The sequence below is a fragment of the Staurois parvus genome, unplaced genomic scaffold, assembly GCF_062004578.1.
Source record: "Staurois parvus isolate SC_StPar_1 unplaced genomic scaffold, SC_StPar_1.0 ptg000114l, whole genome shotgun sequence".
NCBI lineage: Eukaryota > Metazoa > Chordata > Amphibia > Anura > Ranidae > Staurois > Staurois parvus.
The window spans coordinates 4,775,036-4,792,291 of NW_028317910.1; the positions used below are offsets into that span (position 1 = coordinate 4,775,036).

Consider the following 17,256-nt stretch of genomic DNA (forward strand, 5'->3'; position numbering starts at 1 on the left):
ATGCCTTTACATAATATGGCAATCTTAGGAGATCAAAAACAGCTGATAAACACACTTTGTATACATGGACTTCATCTTGTGCACAACAAACTTTTACAAAAAATTGTAACTTTAACCCTGTGCCGCCCAGCCTTGGCATCCCTTTAACTGGGCTATTATGCTGGGGGAAGGTCTGCATGATCACAAGGCTGATCACGTGACTTTAACACTCACATGCTGAACAAATGTGTCCATAGACGGCAGAGGTTTCTGTGCTGTCGTCCTGGTCATATGACTAGGAGCTGGTCTTGCCAGCTCCCAAACATTACTAGAAAGCAGAAGCTGTCTCTGACAGCTCAGGCAATGTGCTGGGAGTGTGCAATGAACATAATGTCAGTATAGAAACCTCTGCCGCCTATGGAGCATATACAGTATGTGGCGTGTGGGTGTTAAACTCCCCTCTCTTTGCCTTCCATAAGTTTCAGCACTTTTTGAAACTTTTCTAAACCACTTGAGTAGTCCTCTGGCTTGATCTTGACATCACTCACCAGAGCTGAAATATCATCGTTGGATAGAGTGACATTTTTTTATGTATACTTAATCATTCTGAATAATTAGAAGAAATAACAATGGCATTTTCTACTTACCGAGGAGAATGAATTGAAGAGATAGTACAGTGCCCAGGCAATGATCACAATATAGTAAATATTAAGCCAAAATGACAGCACGACAGCCGCCATGCCGACCCCTGGTATGAGGACATGATATAGTGAGCGTTTGGTAATAGTCATGAGATACAGTTTGTAGCAATATCATACACTTTGTGCAACTCCTAGGGACCAACAGCCAACATGATATTTACAATAATAGTATTAATAGGGCACTATTCTCATGAAAGGGTGAAGGAAACAGATAGCAGACATACTGTAAAACAGGATCATTTATGTAACAGAAAATGGCAAATAAAATCCAATTTCACTGAACCTGCAACCCAACATTTCCCTAGACTATTGAATTGTACCCATTGCTTGTCCTAGGGTGGGTAGGAGACGGAGGTTTGAGCTGTGTTTTAAAGCACACGCTGCAGAGTGGACCCAACATCTCCATCCTGGTTTCATTACCATCACTTGACTTGCCTACTTGTTCCAGGTCAGTGATTACTATCCATGCCAGGTTGCCTTATAGGTCACAACAAAGTTACAATTTCAAAGGACCTGAAACCTGGTGCTTCCCAATACTGGTGTCTTATGCTAATTGCATGCCTTGGGATGTCCATGAGGGAGGTGTTCTCCTGAACCTGGCAGGTGGCTTATCCCATAACTTATTTTGTTGCAGCAGCCATCCAGCAAGGATGCTGACTGCACTGCCCTATGTGTAGATCTATTAAAAAAGCAGAGTAATGGAGTGCTGAACCCCTGTGAGAGTGAACATTCCAATGGAATGTCACATTTTTAAGGCAGCTCCTAAGGGCATGATGAATGGGCCCTTACATAGTCCTCAGAGAAATGTACCAAGGTGTGTAGGTAAAAAAGGTGTGGCCAAAATGATTTTGGGAATCATGGGGCAGCTGCTAAATCAGCAATCAGAGCAAACCTAGAATTCTTATTAAATTCCAACCCCAGGATTCAGAAACAGATAGCAATTTGCCTAGACCATCCTTTCCAGTCCAGTCACACAAAGTCCTGATGAAGGGGGCTCTTGGCACTCCCGATGGGTTTTTTCAGACAATTATCATGACCAATAAACCTTATCTGGACTGTCAACCTTACTTTGGCATTCTATTTCTACACATTTTATTATGTACAGGTCTTGGCATTACTTAGTAAATGCAGGTATAACCATGTGGAATGACAACCATTTAAAAATGCAAAGACTGCAATTTCCAGTAGACTTTACAGTTAACATTCAAGTGATAGTTTTCACCAAAATGATCACTATTAATACCAACCATACCTTTAAACATGGGGGCCAGTTTCCACACCCCCAGGCCTCCGATAGATGTAAACTGTCCCAGAGCCGTCTCCAGGAAGAATAGCGGGATCCCAGCAAAGACCAGTGTTAGGAAGTATGGAATAAGGAAGGCTCCTGGATAAAACAAAGACACAGTATGTTTCAGGCAAAAAAAGAAGCTGAAAACGTACCTTCAGCCTTACCGTCAGTCTTGCACAGCTGTACAGGATGATTTCACTGCACACTGTGAGCTTTTCACAATGTGCGTTACAAGCCGCAGCAAACCAGACAGAGCTTGTCTCATGCCCTGGGTGGTAGACATACAGCAAGGCCGATGCATGGATTTCTGTCTATACAGGTGTAGCACCCTCCTAGGTAGTTAGGGGAGCTAGAGTCAAATTGTTAGAGGCTGAGTAGCAGTCTGTGCAGATAGTCAGAGAGAGGTCAAATTCAGATCAGGACTAAGAGGCTCTGCAGACCACCTCTCTGGAACTTCCCCCTGCTTTAGAATTTTGGAGAAGATGTAGAGGCAGTGAAGAGTGGCTGGTCTGCATTCTCAAGGGATTCTCATGGGATCCTGGCCAATCCCCAACAGGAGGCTTGGCATGGGGCCAGGACAGCCCTTAGGAATGACTGAGCCTGTTTAGAAGCAGGAGAGTTCGGGTGGAAGATGGAAAAGTGAGAGGCTGGAGAGCAGGAGTCTGGGAGGGGGCCCATATGGGAAGGGGCTCGCCTACAGGCAGAGGAGCTGGAAAGGAGGAATGCTCAGGACCTAATCTGCTCCCAGAGTGAGGACCACCTATGCAGCAGGGAATGAGCGGCCCAGCAGAAGGCCTGAGATCAGCCACTAACCTATCAGTCCATAGGAGGAGGACTGAGTGAGTAGACCTGCACCCCCCTGGGGAAGGGGAAGGAGGACTCTAGTGGGAAACTGGATTAGCTGCTATCCGGGACTGTCTTACCCTTAAAGTGACAGGTATGGGATGCCCTGCCCAGAAATTCACCTAATACAGCTGGATAAAGGAGTATCTAGAGTCTGGGGTGGTACAACAGGAGATGCTGGATTGCTCTCCAGAAGATAATTTTTGCTGCTAAAGAGATTTGTGTATAATTCCAGGAAGTTTGTTCTCTGTTGCCATTTCTTTAGGCATCCTACACACCCCTTACCCCATCCAAGTTTATATTCCCCTAATGAAATGCAAAAAGCAAGCTCAAGGACTGGTAACTGTCTCCTGATTCAAGTCTCAATAGGAAAATGCATGTTACCTGGCTGTGCAGAACTATAGGGGGACCCAAATGTTCAGCAACTCCTACGGGGGTAGTGCTAAACAGGCGAAGGTGCATTTTGCCAGTGGCTGGGGATTCCAATTTTACCTCCCATCTATCCTTGCTGCCTAAGCAGCCTTATGCTGGCATTGGCCCTAACATCCAACATCATCCAGCTCTTTCCTCCCTATCCTGACTGTCCCTAGCCCACCCATTTCATTCACTGAATTTCAGTTCTTCCTGTTATGGAGGTTCAGAATCACATGTGGGAGTTAACTAGAGTGGTCTGCATACAATACAGCCAATGTAGGAATGCCCACTCCTCCAGACTGACATCCACTCATCAAGGCATTTTGGTATTTTCATAACTCCTCCCAGAGCCATTCTACTGCTTGTATCAGAAGGTAATGTTCTTGAAAGAAGTATTGAGGTGATGTGAGTAATGTTTTCAGAAACAGAACCTTGCCAGTCTATACTACCAGCCATGATCTACCTACATTTCATAGAGAAACACAAAGATCCAGTGATTACATCACTGAGTGTAAAATAAGGTATGTAATGAAAAAAACGTTTATAAAAAATTCCATAAGCATGTTGATGAGCGGGGAAAGCATGAGCCAGGGAAGTAAAAATGTAAGCAGATTAAACTTCAGCTTTAAAACCTGTTTAAGGGCCCATTCACACCTGCGTGTTCCAGGAACACGTGCACAAATGGGAGAAAATGTGCATTATGCTTGGGTGAAGTTATTTCTCAATGGCACACCAAATGCAGCTAGCAGACGCACGTTTTGTCGCAAGACAAAATGTACAAAATATGTGCAGTACAAAAACACATGAGGCTCACCTCCCAAAAAAAGTGCAGTGGCGTAATGATTAGCATTCAAATCCCAACCACGGCACCACCTGCCTGGAGTTTTCATACTCTCCTTGTGCCTGTGTGGGTTTCCTCCGGGTACTCCAGTTTCCTTTCACAATCCAAAGACATGCTGGTAGGTTGATTGGCTCCTGTCTAAAGTGCAGTATGTGTATGTATGAATGTGAGTTAGGAACCTTAGATTGTACCTTAGATTGTATGCTCCTTGAGGGTTAGGGACTGATGTGAATGTACAATATATATGTAAAGTGCTGCGTAAATTGATGGTGCTATATAAGTACCTGAAATAAATAAATACTTTGGCACTTTTGTCACATGTAGGGTAGCCCATTCAATTGTTTTGCAGCACTGGTGTGAACCTAGCCCTGAAAGGGAACTATTGTCTTTCCATTTCTTAGCTAGACATGTGAGTAGGAATATTTAAAGCCAAACCATTTTTTCAAGTTCTGTATAGCATTGGGAAAATTTAATGTGGATGTGCGCCCACCCAATTATTTTGTGTGGGTTCAATATCATGAGAAAAGGATGGAACCTGTGTTGACCATCAACTAGTCAGTAGGACTATTATGATCAAACTGAAAAAATGATCAAACCAAAGATCACCCATTTGATCAAATGAGCTCTCAGTTAGAACAAATATAATGTTATATAATATAGCGACAATAGAATAGATATTTGCGTCTGTTGGATTGAAGAACTTAATCAGAATTCCAATCAATTAAATTATCATTTTAACAGATCATGTACATTTATAAGCATGAGATCGTATTTTCAATCAAATCATTTTTTCCACTTGGAATGTATGGAACAATGCTATAGTGTTGATTTAGTAAAGGCAAATAGGCTGTGCACTGCAAGTGCACTCTAGATCTGAGGGGAACATGCAAGGAAATTTTTTTAAAAAACAGCATTTTTGCTTGCGCTTGATTGGATGAAAGAAATCAGCAGAGCTTCCCTTCATTTCAAAGCATATCCTTGGATATAAAGCAATTGCACTTGTAGTGCACAGCCTATTTGCCTTTACTAAATCAACCCCCATGTGTGTTGCATTTTTTCGATATTTTAATTGAGAGAAATTGAGAGAAATTTGCTTGCTTCAGCTGCTTGAACCTACACTGATTATAAATGGCGAAATGTATAGTAACCCTAATGGGAACTCCCCTCACCTTACTGTCACAACAACAGCAGATTCACCAAACAGGAGGAGGAGAAACACCAGCAACACAGACAAAAATAAATATCCAATGTGATTCTGACTTTTCCTCACTAATAGAAAGTGGTTTTATTTTGTCCATGTGGCTGTTAGAGATTTTCTTTAAAGTAGAACTAAAGCAAACCTTTTTTTAAATATTGGATAGAGTAAGGAAGGTTTATAACCTTTGTCTTTTGTCTGTATCCCATTGAAGAGATTTCCCTTCACTTCCTGTCCCATAGCCAAAAGAGCAAGTGAGATGAAATACTTTCAAAGTGAGGGAATCTCTGATTGTCACCAAGGTCACCGGAGCTAGTTTCCCCATTGGAAGATTTCCCCTCTATTCATGTTTAGGGACTAACTAAAATTTAGGATTATATTTTACTTTCAATAAAAACAATAAACAGTACAAATAGAGAGGATGAATATCCCTAATGGGGATACAGACAACAACAAAATTCTGATGTGTTTTTAACCCTTTCTCCTCCAACCAAAAATAAGGGCTCATGTACACGGGGCGTTTGGAAAACTCTTCTGAACAATGGAAACTGACTGCTGGAAAACATAGGTCAAAAAATGTCTGTTTAGCCGCGTTTGCATACCGTGTTTATGTGCGTTTGCGTTTAGAAGCATTTTGAAAAGATAACCTCAGGAGACCTTCCCAAATGCCCAGAATGCACTGAAAAACAGTACAAAATGTACTATTTCAGACATTTTGAGAGAAATAGAGAGAGCAGAAGCAGAGAGAGTAGTATGTGTTGAGATGACCTGTCTTTTCTGGTTGTATTCACTATGGGTCCCATCATGAGCATAATGCGGCACGTTCTACCATTTTTTCCTTCATGCAAAACCTGGAAATGACTGCGCTGGTGTACCGGGTCCATTTGAATACATGGAAAAAAAAATTTGTATGCATTTCTGATGATGAAAAAGGCTCTGGACAGCATCTGGATATGGAACTGTTAAAAAATGCTTCTAAACGCAAACACTTATAAATGCGGTTAACCACGTTTACACGAGTTTAGAAGCGTTTGGTGCATTAAAGAAAACCACTGTAAAGTCAACTGCCTGTAAACGACTATGCGTACATGGACACATAGGAAAACATTAGGGAGAGTTCAGGGGCTGCTGAAAAAAACGCAAAAAAGCTCTTGAATGTGAGTTTATCAACTGCAGTGTACATGAGCCCTAAAAAACCCTTTTCTCTTTAGTCATACTTTAACTTCCTCTCTAGAGAAGCCATTGTCACCAGTAGAGTAAGTGGGCATAACATTTTTCTAAAGCTGGGTACAGGGGTGGACTGACAACTCATGGGGCCCCCGGGCAATAGGGGATCATGGGGCCCCTGTGTCCTTGCCCAAACTCAAAAAGCCTATGAAAAAGGTACCAGGGGCATCTCATGGGGCCCCTACTGACCCCGGGCCCTCGGGCAGCGCCCGAGTTTCCAAATGATCATTCCGCCCCTGGCTGGGTAAACAACTTGATTTTTTTTTTTGTTCAACCAGCCGATTGTATGAAAAAATAACGAGAGATCCCCACATTAACAAATACGATGATGCAAGGATCTTTCCCGCTGTTCTCTTATATTCTGACAGCAGGGACTCCCCCCACCACCTGTCAGGATTCACAGATCAGTGCTGAAGCCACTGCCTGCAAGTGGTGATTGAATGCTGGTTTTCCAGCATTACCCTTCAACAGAAGCCTGTCATTAGACTGATTCCTGTTGGACAGACAGCGGTATGCATGAAACAAAAGTCCCTGCTGAACTGGCTGTCTTTAGGTACATGTATACCCAGCTTACCAGAAGAGGAGACTGAGAAAATGCTTCTTCTTGCCTGCAGCAGACTGATGACATCATCTCAGTGTAGTAAAGTCACTTAACCTGAGATAAGGCTTGCTTAAAGCAGTGTTTCTCAAACGTTTTCCAATCGGGCGCCCTTCAAAAGTTTTTCAGTCACGAGGCACCCCTGTCCAAGGCTTGGTTCACATTGCTGTGTCATGGAATGCATGTGAAATCGCACTCATTCCTGACACGCAGATAAATGCTCTCCTCTTTAGGGGTATCCCATACGTTGGCACACCGGGGGTGTTTTTTGGTGTGGTGCAATTTAAAAAAAAGGGTCAGGGATGACTTTTCCTGCATTTTTGTGGGTAAGGCAGCGCATTGAAATGAATGGACTGCCCTACACACAGCCACACAGATGTGAACCAAGGGCCTGTTCACCTGTGACGTTGGAGGGTGGTAAAACCATGCAATTGTGCTGCTTTTACCACCACCAACTGCTCCCCCTTTAGCTGCAGAAGCAGCAGCTGGGGGTATACAAATGTTGTGGGTGCAGCTGGAAGTATACCCCCAGGTGAATGGGGATGAACTACAACCACCCTGCAACTGTGTGTGCATTGCAGGTAGTTGTGGTGTGGTGATGCTGCTATTTACACGGTTAAAACAGGTGGTGAGGATGTAACATATTGCCTCTTTACCACCTGTCAGATGCCTCTGAAAAGTGATCTGAGCATGGATTGCTTTTCAGAGGAGCAGAAGTCCTTGCTGCTATTATGAACAAGTCCTAAAAAGGGAGTTCTGAAAGGACAGGAATAGGGGGTCAAGATTAAAAGTAACATACATACACACACATACAAAAACAAACACACATACAAACGTATGTACACATACACACACATGTACACACACATACAAACACATGTACACATACAAACACATGTACACATGCACACACATACAAACACATGTACACATACACATACAAACACATGTACACACACATGTACACACACATACAAACACATGTACACATACACACACATGTACACATACACACACATACAAACACATGTACACATACAAACACATGTACACATACACACACATACAAACACATGTACACATACACACACATACAAACACATGTACACATACACACACATACAAACACATGTACACACACGTACAAACACATGTACACACACATACAAACACATGTACACACACATACAAACACATGTACACATACAAACACATGTACACATATAAACACATGTACACATAAAAACACATGTACACATACACACACATGTACACAAACATACAAACACATGTACACATACACACGTATACACACAAACACATGTACACATACACACACATGTATACACACATACAAACACATGTACACACACATACACACACATGTACACATACACACACATGTACGCACACATGTACACATACACACATACAAACACATGTACACACACATGTACACACACATACAAACACATGTACACACACGTACACACACATACAAACACATGTACACATACAAACACATGTACACATACACGTACAAACACATGTACACACACATACAAACACATGTACACACACATACAAATGCATTTACACATACACACACATACAAACAAACACATGTACACATACACACACATGTACACAAACATACAAACACATGTACACATACACACACGTATACACACATACAAACACATGTACACATACACACACATGTATACACACATACAAACACATGTACACATACCCACACATGTACGCACACATACAAACACATGTACACATACACACACATACAAACACATGTACACATACACACACATACAAACACATGTACACATACACACATGTACACATACACACACATGTACACACACACACAAACACATTTATACAGCCCTATGAAAAGTTACAGTACTTTATCATCACTCACACAGCCAGGTACTGCACTGTAGGGGGAAGCAGAGAGCACAGAAGACACTTTCCTTCCCTTTGCTTTCACTTTTCTCAGCGGTCTGATGGCTTCCAGTGCCAATGTACAGTGCGGCCGGGGATTGGGAGCTCGGGCCCAGTGACAGCCTTTCTCTGCCAGGACACCACGGCACCCTTGAAGATCTCTGGCGGCACCCTGGGGTGCTGCGGCATCCCGGTTGAGAAAGGCTGGCTTAAAGTGTTACTAATGTCAAGATTTTAAAAAAAATTTAAATAACAGACATGTTATACTCACCTGCTCTGTGCAGTGGTATTGCACAGAGCGAACCTGATCCTCCTCCTCTCGGGTCCTCTTCTGGCAATCATGGCTCCTCCTCTTTTTCATGTGTCCCCATAGTAAGCCATTTCCTATGGAGGCACACAGTGTCTGTGTGCTCCCGAGCTGTGTGTCTATGGAGCCAAGCTCCATAGACTTACACAGTGGGACTTAGCCCCACTGCCTCCTCACTGCATTTGATTGACAGCAGCAGGAGCCAATGCTCAAGTTCTGTGTGAACAGGTCAAGAGGAGAGAGTAGAAGCAGCCGTGCAGAGCGCTGGATTTATTCTCCCCTCTCTTCCCCTTCACACAGGGAAGAGTAGGAAGAAAAAGAAAATGTTTTTTACCTTAATGCAAAGAATGGATTAAGGTAAAAAAAAAAAAATTTAAATTTAGTATCACCTTAAGGTTGAGAATTTATCAACAACCTCAATAGTAACAGAGAATTATTAATGCCGATTTGTAAAAAAGGTAACGGTGCATGACCAGCTTTACACTTATAATTTCTAAAGGATAGTATGGAAGTATTTTGATTACAGCTAGTTTTGCAGGAAATACTTTCCCTTCATGTGTCTTAGAATTGGCCTCTGTTGACCAAGGGAGGGTTCACCAAATCTGATGGCGTTCATAATTGACTTAACTAAATGTACAAGATTTTTTTTTTCTACTCAGGTAACTATGTAACATGTATGAAGCTGATGCCATCTCACCTCCCCCATTTTTTCCACACAAATATGGGAATCTCCACACATTTCCCAGACCGATGGCATACCCCACACAGGACAACAAAAAGTCGAATCGTCCTTTCCAAGTTCCTCGATCTTCTGTGTCCGATTTCTTCTTGGCAGCTGCTGGAACTGAACAGTGAGTTTCAATGGGCAAAGCTTGACGGACCTCACTTGGTGAGGTTAGCTCTACAGAGTCACTATCAATTTTTCCCATCCTGGTCCAGCAAGGAAGGGGAAGAGGTTGAGACTTCTCAAGAGTGGACCACTGAGCAGAGCCAACCAAGACTGGCAGACCAAAACCAACTGACCAAGGTTCTTCAGAGAGACTACAAATGTGCCACAAGGGGAATGCTGAGTAGAGTCACAGCTGTTGGGATAAAATATATATTTCAAAGTAAATGTAGACCCAATCATTCAAATCATAGACATTTTAACAAGTTGATGTAATTTCAAAAGTCATTTGCAATCTAATAAAATCTGCATCTTTCTTTAAAGGAAACCTGATGATCCTGCTGGGAAGGTCCTTGTTCAGGAACTTTCTGTGTTACGGTGACAAATGCTCCCCAATTGTGCTTGTTTTTGGTCACCTGGTGGTGAGTGCAAGTGGCCATGCTACCACACATTGCACAGATATGGTCCAATGTTGTAGCTGTCAATCCAGAGCAATGAGAAGCAGCTGACACCGAAAGAAGTGCATGTAGATAGGAAGTGTCCGAAAGAGGAAGCAGCAGATCAGAAGCACAGAGATAAGCCCTTAATGATAAATGTAACATTACCAATCACAATCATGTGTAATCCTAACGATGGCCACTTTCAAGCAGCTTTAATTAACAAATAAAACAAGACAAGCTATCAACTTCTCTGCCATATACAAACAAAAAATAAAAATTAAATGTATTTTTAAAAACTGTTGGTGGTAGCTTTCCTTGACTAGTTTGCTGATTTACAATATTGATAGAAGACTTACCTATGTATAGCCAACATAACTCTTAACCCAACCCAAAAATTTCACCTAACTCCTAAAAACAAACCCTTAAACAAATGCCCTGACATCAAACTTAACCCCATTCAAATAGTGTTCAACCCCTAGAGTTTACCAGATGAACACATTGAGCACAATAAAACAAACATTCCTCGGTAAACTGTTAAAATCTTTACCCCAGCACTTGCAGTTTACAGTTTTCAGTGCTGTTCCCCTGAACTTCTTTTCTTCACATAAAAGAATTAACAGTGGACAGTGCAGTCCCGATTCAGCATAGAGAAATTGGGGGGAGCAGGGGAGTGCCTTGCTATTCTAGACCAGGGTTCTCCAAACTTTTGAAACAAAGGGCCAGTTTACTGCCCTTTAAACTTTTGGGGGTTGGACTGTGGCCAGTGGGAGTAAAAAATGCCTTAGCTCTAGTGGGAGTAGATATTGGGTTTGGTGGTCATTGGGAGTAAACTAATTACATAATTAGTGTCGTGGGAGAATTAGTTCCCTATCTCTGGTGTCATTGGGTGGAATAGTACCCCATTGTTGGTATCAGTGGGAGGAATAGTGCTCCATCTTTGTTGTCAGTTGAAGGAACAGTGCCCCAAGGGCTGGATAAAGGCAAGCAAAGGGCCACATCTGGCCTGCGGACCACAGTTTGGAGACCCCTGTTCTATCTATTGTGTTGTGTGTTTGTATTGATATAAACAGTGTTGGGAGACACAGCTCTAGTCCCTGCATGCAAGGGTAGCTCCATAGGATGCTGACAGAGAAAAGAGCCACCCTGAAACAGGAAACCTGGGAAAGTGATCGTGGCATTAGCTAGTGTTGGTTCACGTATTTGCATCGCATATGAACTGCATCCAATCCTCATGACATGTGAAATAACATTGCTTCCTATGATACCTGTTCACATATGTGTGGTGCATTGTCAGTGCAGATTCAAAAAGAGTTCTCTCCGATTTCCGAACAGTGTGGTCTTGTTCATGTGCAGGTTACAGGCTATTGACTTCTATGGGAATCGTTTCTAAACTGCACGTCATCAGTTGTGAACAGGATAAAATCCAGACCTGAACCCAATCTAAACCTGTCCTGAACCTGATCTAAACTTGTTCTGAATGCTGAACAACTACTGTATCAATAAGTGCCCATTCACATATATGTGGATTGGATGCCGTTTGAACATCTGGCCTGCAGGCCACAGTTTGGAGACCCCTGTTCTATCTATTGTGTTGCATGTTTCTATTGATACAAACAGTTTTGGGAGACACAGCTCTAGTCACTGCATGCAAGGGTGGCTCCATAGGATGCTGGCAGAGAAAGGAGCCACCCTGAGACAGGAAACCTGGGACAGTGCTCGTGATATTAGCTAGTGATGGTTCACATATATGCACTGCATATGAACCACATCTAATCCTCATGACGTGAAAAAACATTGCTTCCTATGGTGCCTGTTCACATACAGTATGTCCAGTGCACTGGCAGTGTGGATTCAGTGCGATTTTAAAAAGAGTCCTGTCCGATTTCTAAGCAGTGCAGTCCGGTTCAGGTGTGGATTACAGGCTATTGACTTCTTTGGGAACCATTTCTAAACCGCATGTGTGTGAACAAGATAAGATCCTGAGCTAATCCTGTCCTGAACCTGAGGTAAACCTGTGAACAACTACTGTATCAATTATCTGTGAAACCAGAGCTTCAGTCCGCACCACACATGTGTGAATCAGCTCTAACGGATAATTTCACCTTTTAACAAAAATTAATAAATGCACATTTCTTTGCAGGCAAGAACATGTACATTTACTATTTTTTGTGTTAGGAGCCTGGAAAGCTTTGCACCAGCAATCAGCAGATCGTTGGTGCCAGGCAGACCTCCTGCAGACTGTCAGTGTAATCTGTGTGCCCGTACATCTTACAGGCAGGCAGTTTTACACTGACGGGAAGAATCAATGAACTACCAGAGTGCAGAGAACTACAAGCCGACAGCCGCACAGGCTGTTGGTACTTTTAGTTAATTAATTCACAGTGATAATTGAATCAATGAAGCATCCGTGTGGGCGGAGCCCCGCAGGGCCTCGCTCTCTTTGAGTTTTGGCAGCAATAAATAATTACACTCGAAATATGGGTGTAACATGTTCAGAAAGGTCAATTTATCCTTTAATCTGAAACACAGGCAATCATTAAAAGATAAAGAATATGCATACTTTTGATTAAAGCAGTTGCTGAAAATGTTTCAACAGCTGAGAGTTTAATACCACTTTTAAATATATTAAAGTAGAACTAACATTTCACAAAAGTTATTTTTTTATAGTTGTCACAAAAACAGTTACTGGAAGGGAAAGCTTAAATGGGGATACCTGTTCCGTTGACAACTTTCCTTTTATGCCTCCTGGAAAATCTCTCCTGTACAACACAGACAGAAAAATCTACCCACCGTGGGTTCTTCTTACCATTCCCTACTCCCTCCAATAGAACATGTCTATAGATATACACATTTACACTGTCTCAAAGACAAGCAGATTCTGTTTGGGTTGAAATTCGTAATGTTTGTTTCTGAGGATTTACACTAGTCAGCTGCCAACAAAGGAATGCTTGATCCTCAAGAATGTGAAACATCAAAATACAAATAAGTATTTGTGAATAGCATTTGAATGAAAAATAGAGGCTGCCTAAGATTTTGAGTCTGAACTTTGCAGTCATTGTACTAAACAGCTTCTCTTTACCTGCATTGGAATTTTTTGATATGCTATTACATTTGAAATCCTTTGAGTTTAGGTAATATCAACTTATGTATGGCTGTTATGGATTTTACAAATGATACATAATAAAATGTGGACTTTTTATTGGTTGCAGGTGCTAATGACTTGTTTAATGCAAAGTCCTATACAAATGGGTAGTTGAAGATACCGAGCTTGACAGGTGACATATGGAGCTGTGTATGCTGGATCAGCTGTCACTAAATACTTTTAAAACAATAGTATTGGTAAAATTCAAACTAAAAAAAGTCGTAAAAAAGGAAAATGTTTTTTCATTTCCTATGAAGATAAGTGTTATTTTATGCAATGAACATTTAAAAAAAAGTTCTCTTTATGTATTCTTAAATCAGAAAAGTACCTTCTATTGCTCTCACCCTCCTCCTAATTCCCTTTTTTCTGCTATGATCTGACTTTCTGTTGGAGGGTGGCTACATTTATTCTCCATGGTCCTACTTTATGTGCTATGGACTATGGGATTTGTAGTGTGCATAGAGTACATGAACACAGTACACTTGAACACAACTAATATGCACTGCCAAACAAAGAGAAGAAGTTCGGGAGCTCAAGGGAGGACATTACAAAGAGGCAGAAAAACACAGTGAAAAACTATTAAGTACCTGTAATAAAGAAATAAATATTTCACAAAAAATGGATGACAGGGCCATGAAGCAGTGGAGGTGTATGGTTTGTTTTTGGAAACTAAGGATAGTCTTTAGTGTCACTTTAACGACTTGTTCCCAACAGGTCCATTGATCTGCCTTGATCAACACAGACTCAAAAAAAGACACCAAGAACGTAATCTATGTGCCCTGTTTACACCATGCGTCAATGTGCATTGCATAGGGTTGCCAACTCATCCCTTTAAACCCGAACACATATTAATTACACAGGTTCTGTGGATGATCAAGGTGGTAATTAAACTCACTTAGTGCCTTATCTGCATTAAATTAGCCTCAGATCCTGTGCAATAATATGTGTTCAGGTTTAAAGGGATGAGGTGGCAACCCTAGCATTGCATAATAATGCAGCATGTTATACAATGCATAAAAACATGTTACAATGCGTGGTGCTGTATTGTGCTGTTGTGAAATGAGTTAAACAAAGTGTTATTTTTTATTGTAACTTTAAATAAAGTTTTGAAAAAGAAAAAAAATAACACTGTGAAGTGTTGTAACAATGCATGGGAGTGTGTGTGTGTCATATGTGCTCCATAATGTGCACCAGCTGGTGTGAACAAACCCATTCACTAAAGCTGGCCATACATTATACAATTTTCTTTAGAATTTTACTTTAAATTTACCAAAAACCATATAATACGAGGTCAAACCTAAACAAGACTTGTATCCAATTAGGCAGGCCCTTGCACTACATAGTTGAAGGTAAATCTAAAGGAAATTGGGCAGAAATTGGACAGAAAATTGTATAGTATATGGCCAGCCTTAGGCTGCATTCACACTTGAGCATTTTGTAGCTTGAAGCTCGAAGTTTCAAAAAAGCTCAAACAAAAAAATCATTTGTTCTCTATGGTGCCTGTTTACACCTGATCGCGCGAACAGACCCCATAGAAAACAATTGATTTTTTAAGTTGGAGCATTTTTGGAGCTTCAAGCTACAAAACACTCAAGTGTGAATGCAGCCTTAGAGTACAAGGCAGGAAGTTGAAGCTGCATGTTACAAAACATCTACTACCACAATGTAAATGTGGAAATTATTAAAATAAGCTCTCATTAGCCTACCAGAATCCATATAGGAAGCTCCAATGTACCCCATAATTCTTTGTACCTTCTGTCCACTTAAGAACGTGTCCTGGATCAAACCCTGGACTGCAATTGTAAGCCATTTGCATTTTCTAGTTGAGCCACTTGGAATTAATATTTTAATTATTCTTAAAGAAGTTCTGAGGCCTACCTTTTTAATCTCTTTATCTAACTAAACCCATATTTAAATCTATAGGATTTAATGACACCTTAATAAACAAGATGGTACCTGATGTCAGCTTACCTTGAACTGCTTCTCCATGTGTCCTGCCATTCACTGACGCTGTACCCAAAGTGGTGGCCCACCAGCGCTCTGTGCTCTCACTACACCCCTCTCCATCATTAGCTCAAATATTGACTGGGTGTTAATGAGCTTCCAGTTTATGTCCAATGTAATCACCATCAAGCCAGAAGGCAGCGCTGAATTATACTGTGTCCCTGAAGGATGGGAATTTGGATCTGTGAGGGTTTACTACTTTATGATCCACAAGTTTGCTTACTCCTGACTGTGCCCTGAAAAAAGGTCAGCGATGGTCAGATTAAAGTAACCGGATGACCAAGTTTTGCATTAATTGTTTCCAATCATTTCAAAGTGGGCCCTTTAAAGGTTCTGTTTTTCACGTTTGAGGCTGTTGACATGCAGTCTTAAAGGAAAGCAAAGGTTTCTATTTAGGGTTTAGCTTCATGTAGCACTACCCCTTAGGAGTCACTAGAATATTTGGGTCCCCCTATAGTCCTGCACAGCCAGGCATCACATATCTTCAAAAAGGCTTGCATCCAGAGTCAGAAATCAGTCCTTGAGCTTTGGTTTTGTTGTTTTATTTAGGGGATTTTAACTGGCATAGGGTGTCCAGGATGCCCAAGGGTACTGATAAACTGAGGACAACTTCCTTAAATTTTGGGTCCCCCTGTAGTCCTGTACAGCCAGGCAACACACATTTTTCACAGACTTGTGTTCTGGAGACAGTAAACAGTCATTGAGCTTGTTTTTTAAGTTTTATTAGGTTATTGTATTGAACTTGGATAGGGTTGAGGTGTGTATGGGATGCCCAACGGAACTGCAAATGAGGACCATTCCTTAGCAACTATGTACATGTCTCTGTACAGAAAAAAAAAGATTTCTTCCTGGAGAGCTCTCTAGCCTCTCCTGATGGACCATCCCAGAGCCCAGGTGAATCCTCTCCTCATCCAGCTGTACTGGGTGAATCCCTGGGCAAAGGGACCCAGAATCTTTCACTTTAGATCAAACAGTCCAAAATGGGGCTAGTCAGGTTTCCCACCTGCACTTTCCTCTTATCCAGCCCTCTTCTGTGAGTTTGTTGAGTTGGTGGCTTCCTTCATACCTTCTGCTGGTCTGGCTCCTTTCCTGCTGCATGGGTGGTCCTCTCTCAGGGGACTCCTAAGGTTGAAATATCTTCTTTTCCAGCAATTCTGCCTGGAGGTAGGCCACTTCCCACTGGGCCCCTTCCCAGGCTCCTGCATCTCAGCCTGTTACTTCTTCTTCCACCCAAACTCTCCTGCCACTGAGCATGCTCAGTCACACTTAAAGGCTGCCCTGGCCCCAAGCCAAGCTTCCTGCTTGGGGATTGGCCAGAGTCCCTTAAGTGTTCAGACCAGCCACTCCTCACCCCCACCGAGTTCTAGAGACTTCTCCAAGTCTCTACATCAGAAGGAGATATCAGGGAACTGCCCTGCAGAGCCCTCAG

At 41.9% G+C, this 17,256-nt stretch overlaps 1 protein-coding gene across 1 annotated transcript in view; it reads right to left on the reverse strand.

The window, feature by feature from the left end:
* The window catches only part of LOC149467396 (sodium- and chloride-dependent GABA transporter 1-like), a 32,851-nt gene extending 22,424 nt beyond the window's left edge, over positions 1-10,427 (reverse strand). The window contains exons 1-3 of the mRNA XM_089671761.1: positions 10,053-10,427; positions 1,933-2,064; positions 627-727 (exon numbers count right to left, since the gene is read on the reverse strand). Of these exons, the coding sequence (XP_089527887.1) occupies positions 627-727; positions 1,933-2,064; positions 10,053-10,284 (465 nt within the window). The 5' untranslated portion in view covers positions 10,285-10,427. The remainder of the gene's footprint in view (positions 1-626; positions 728-1,932; positions 2,065-10,052) is intronic.
* Positions 10,428-17,256: the final 6,829 nt, after the last annotated feature.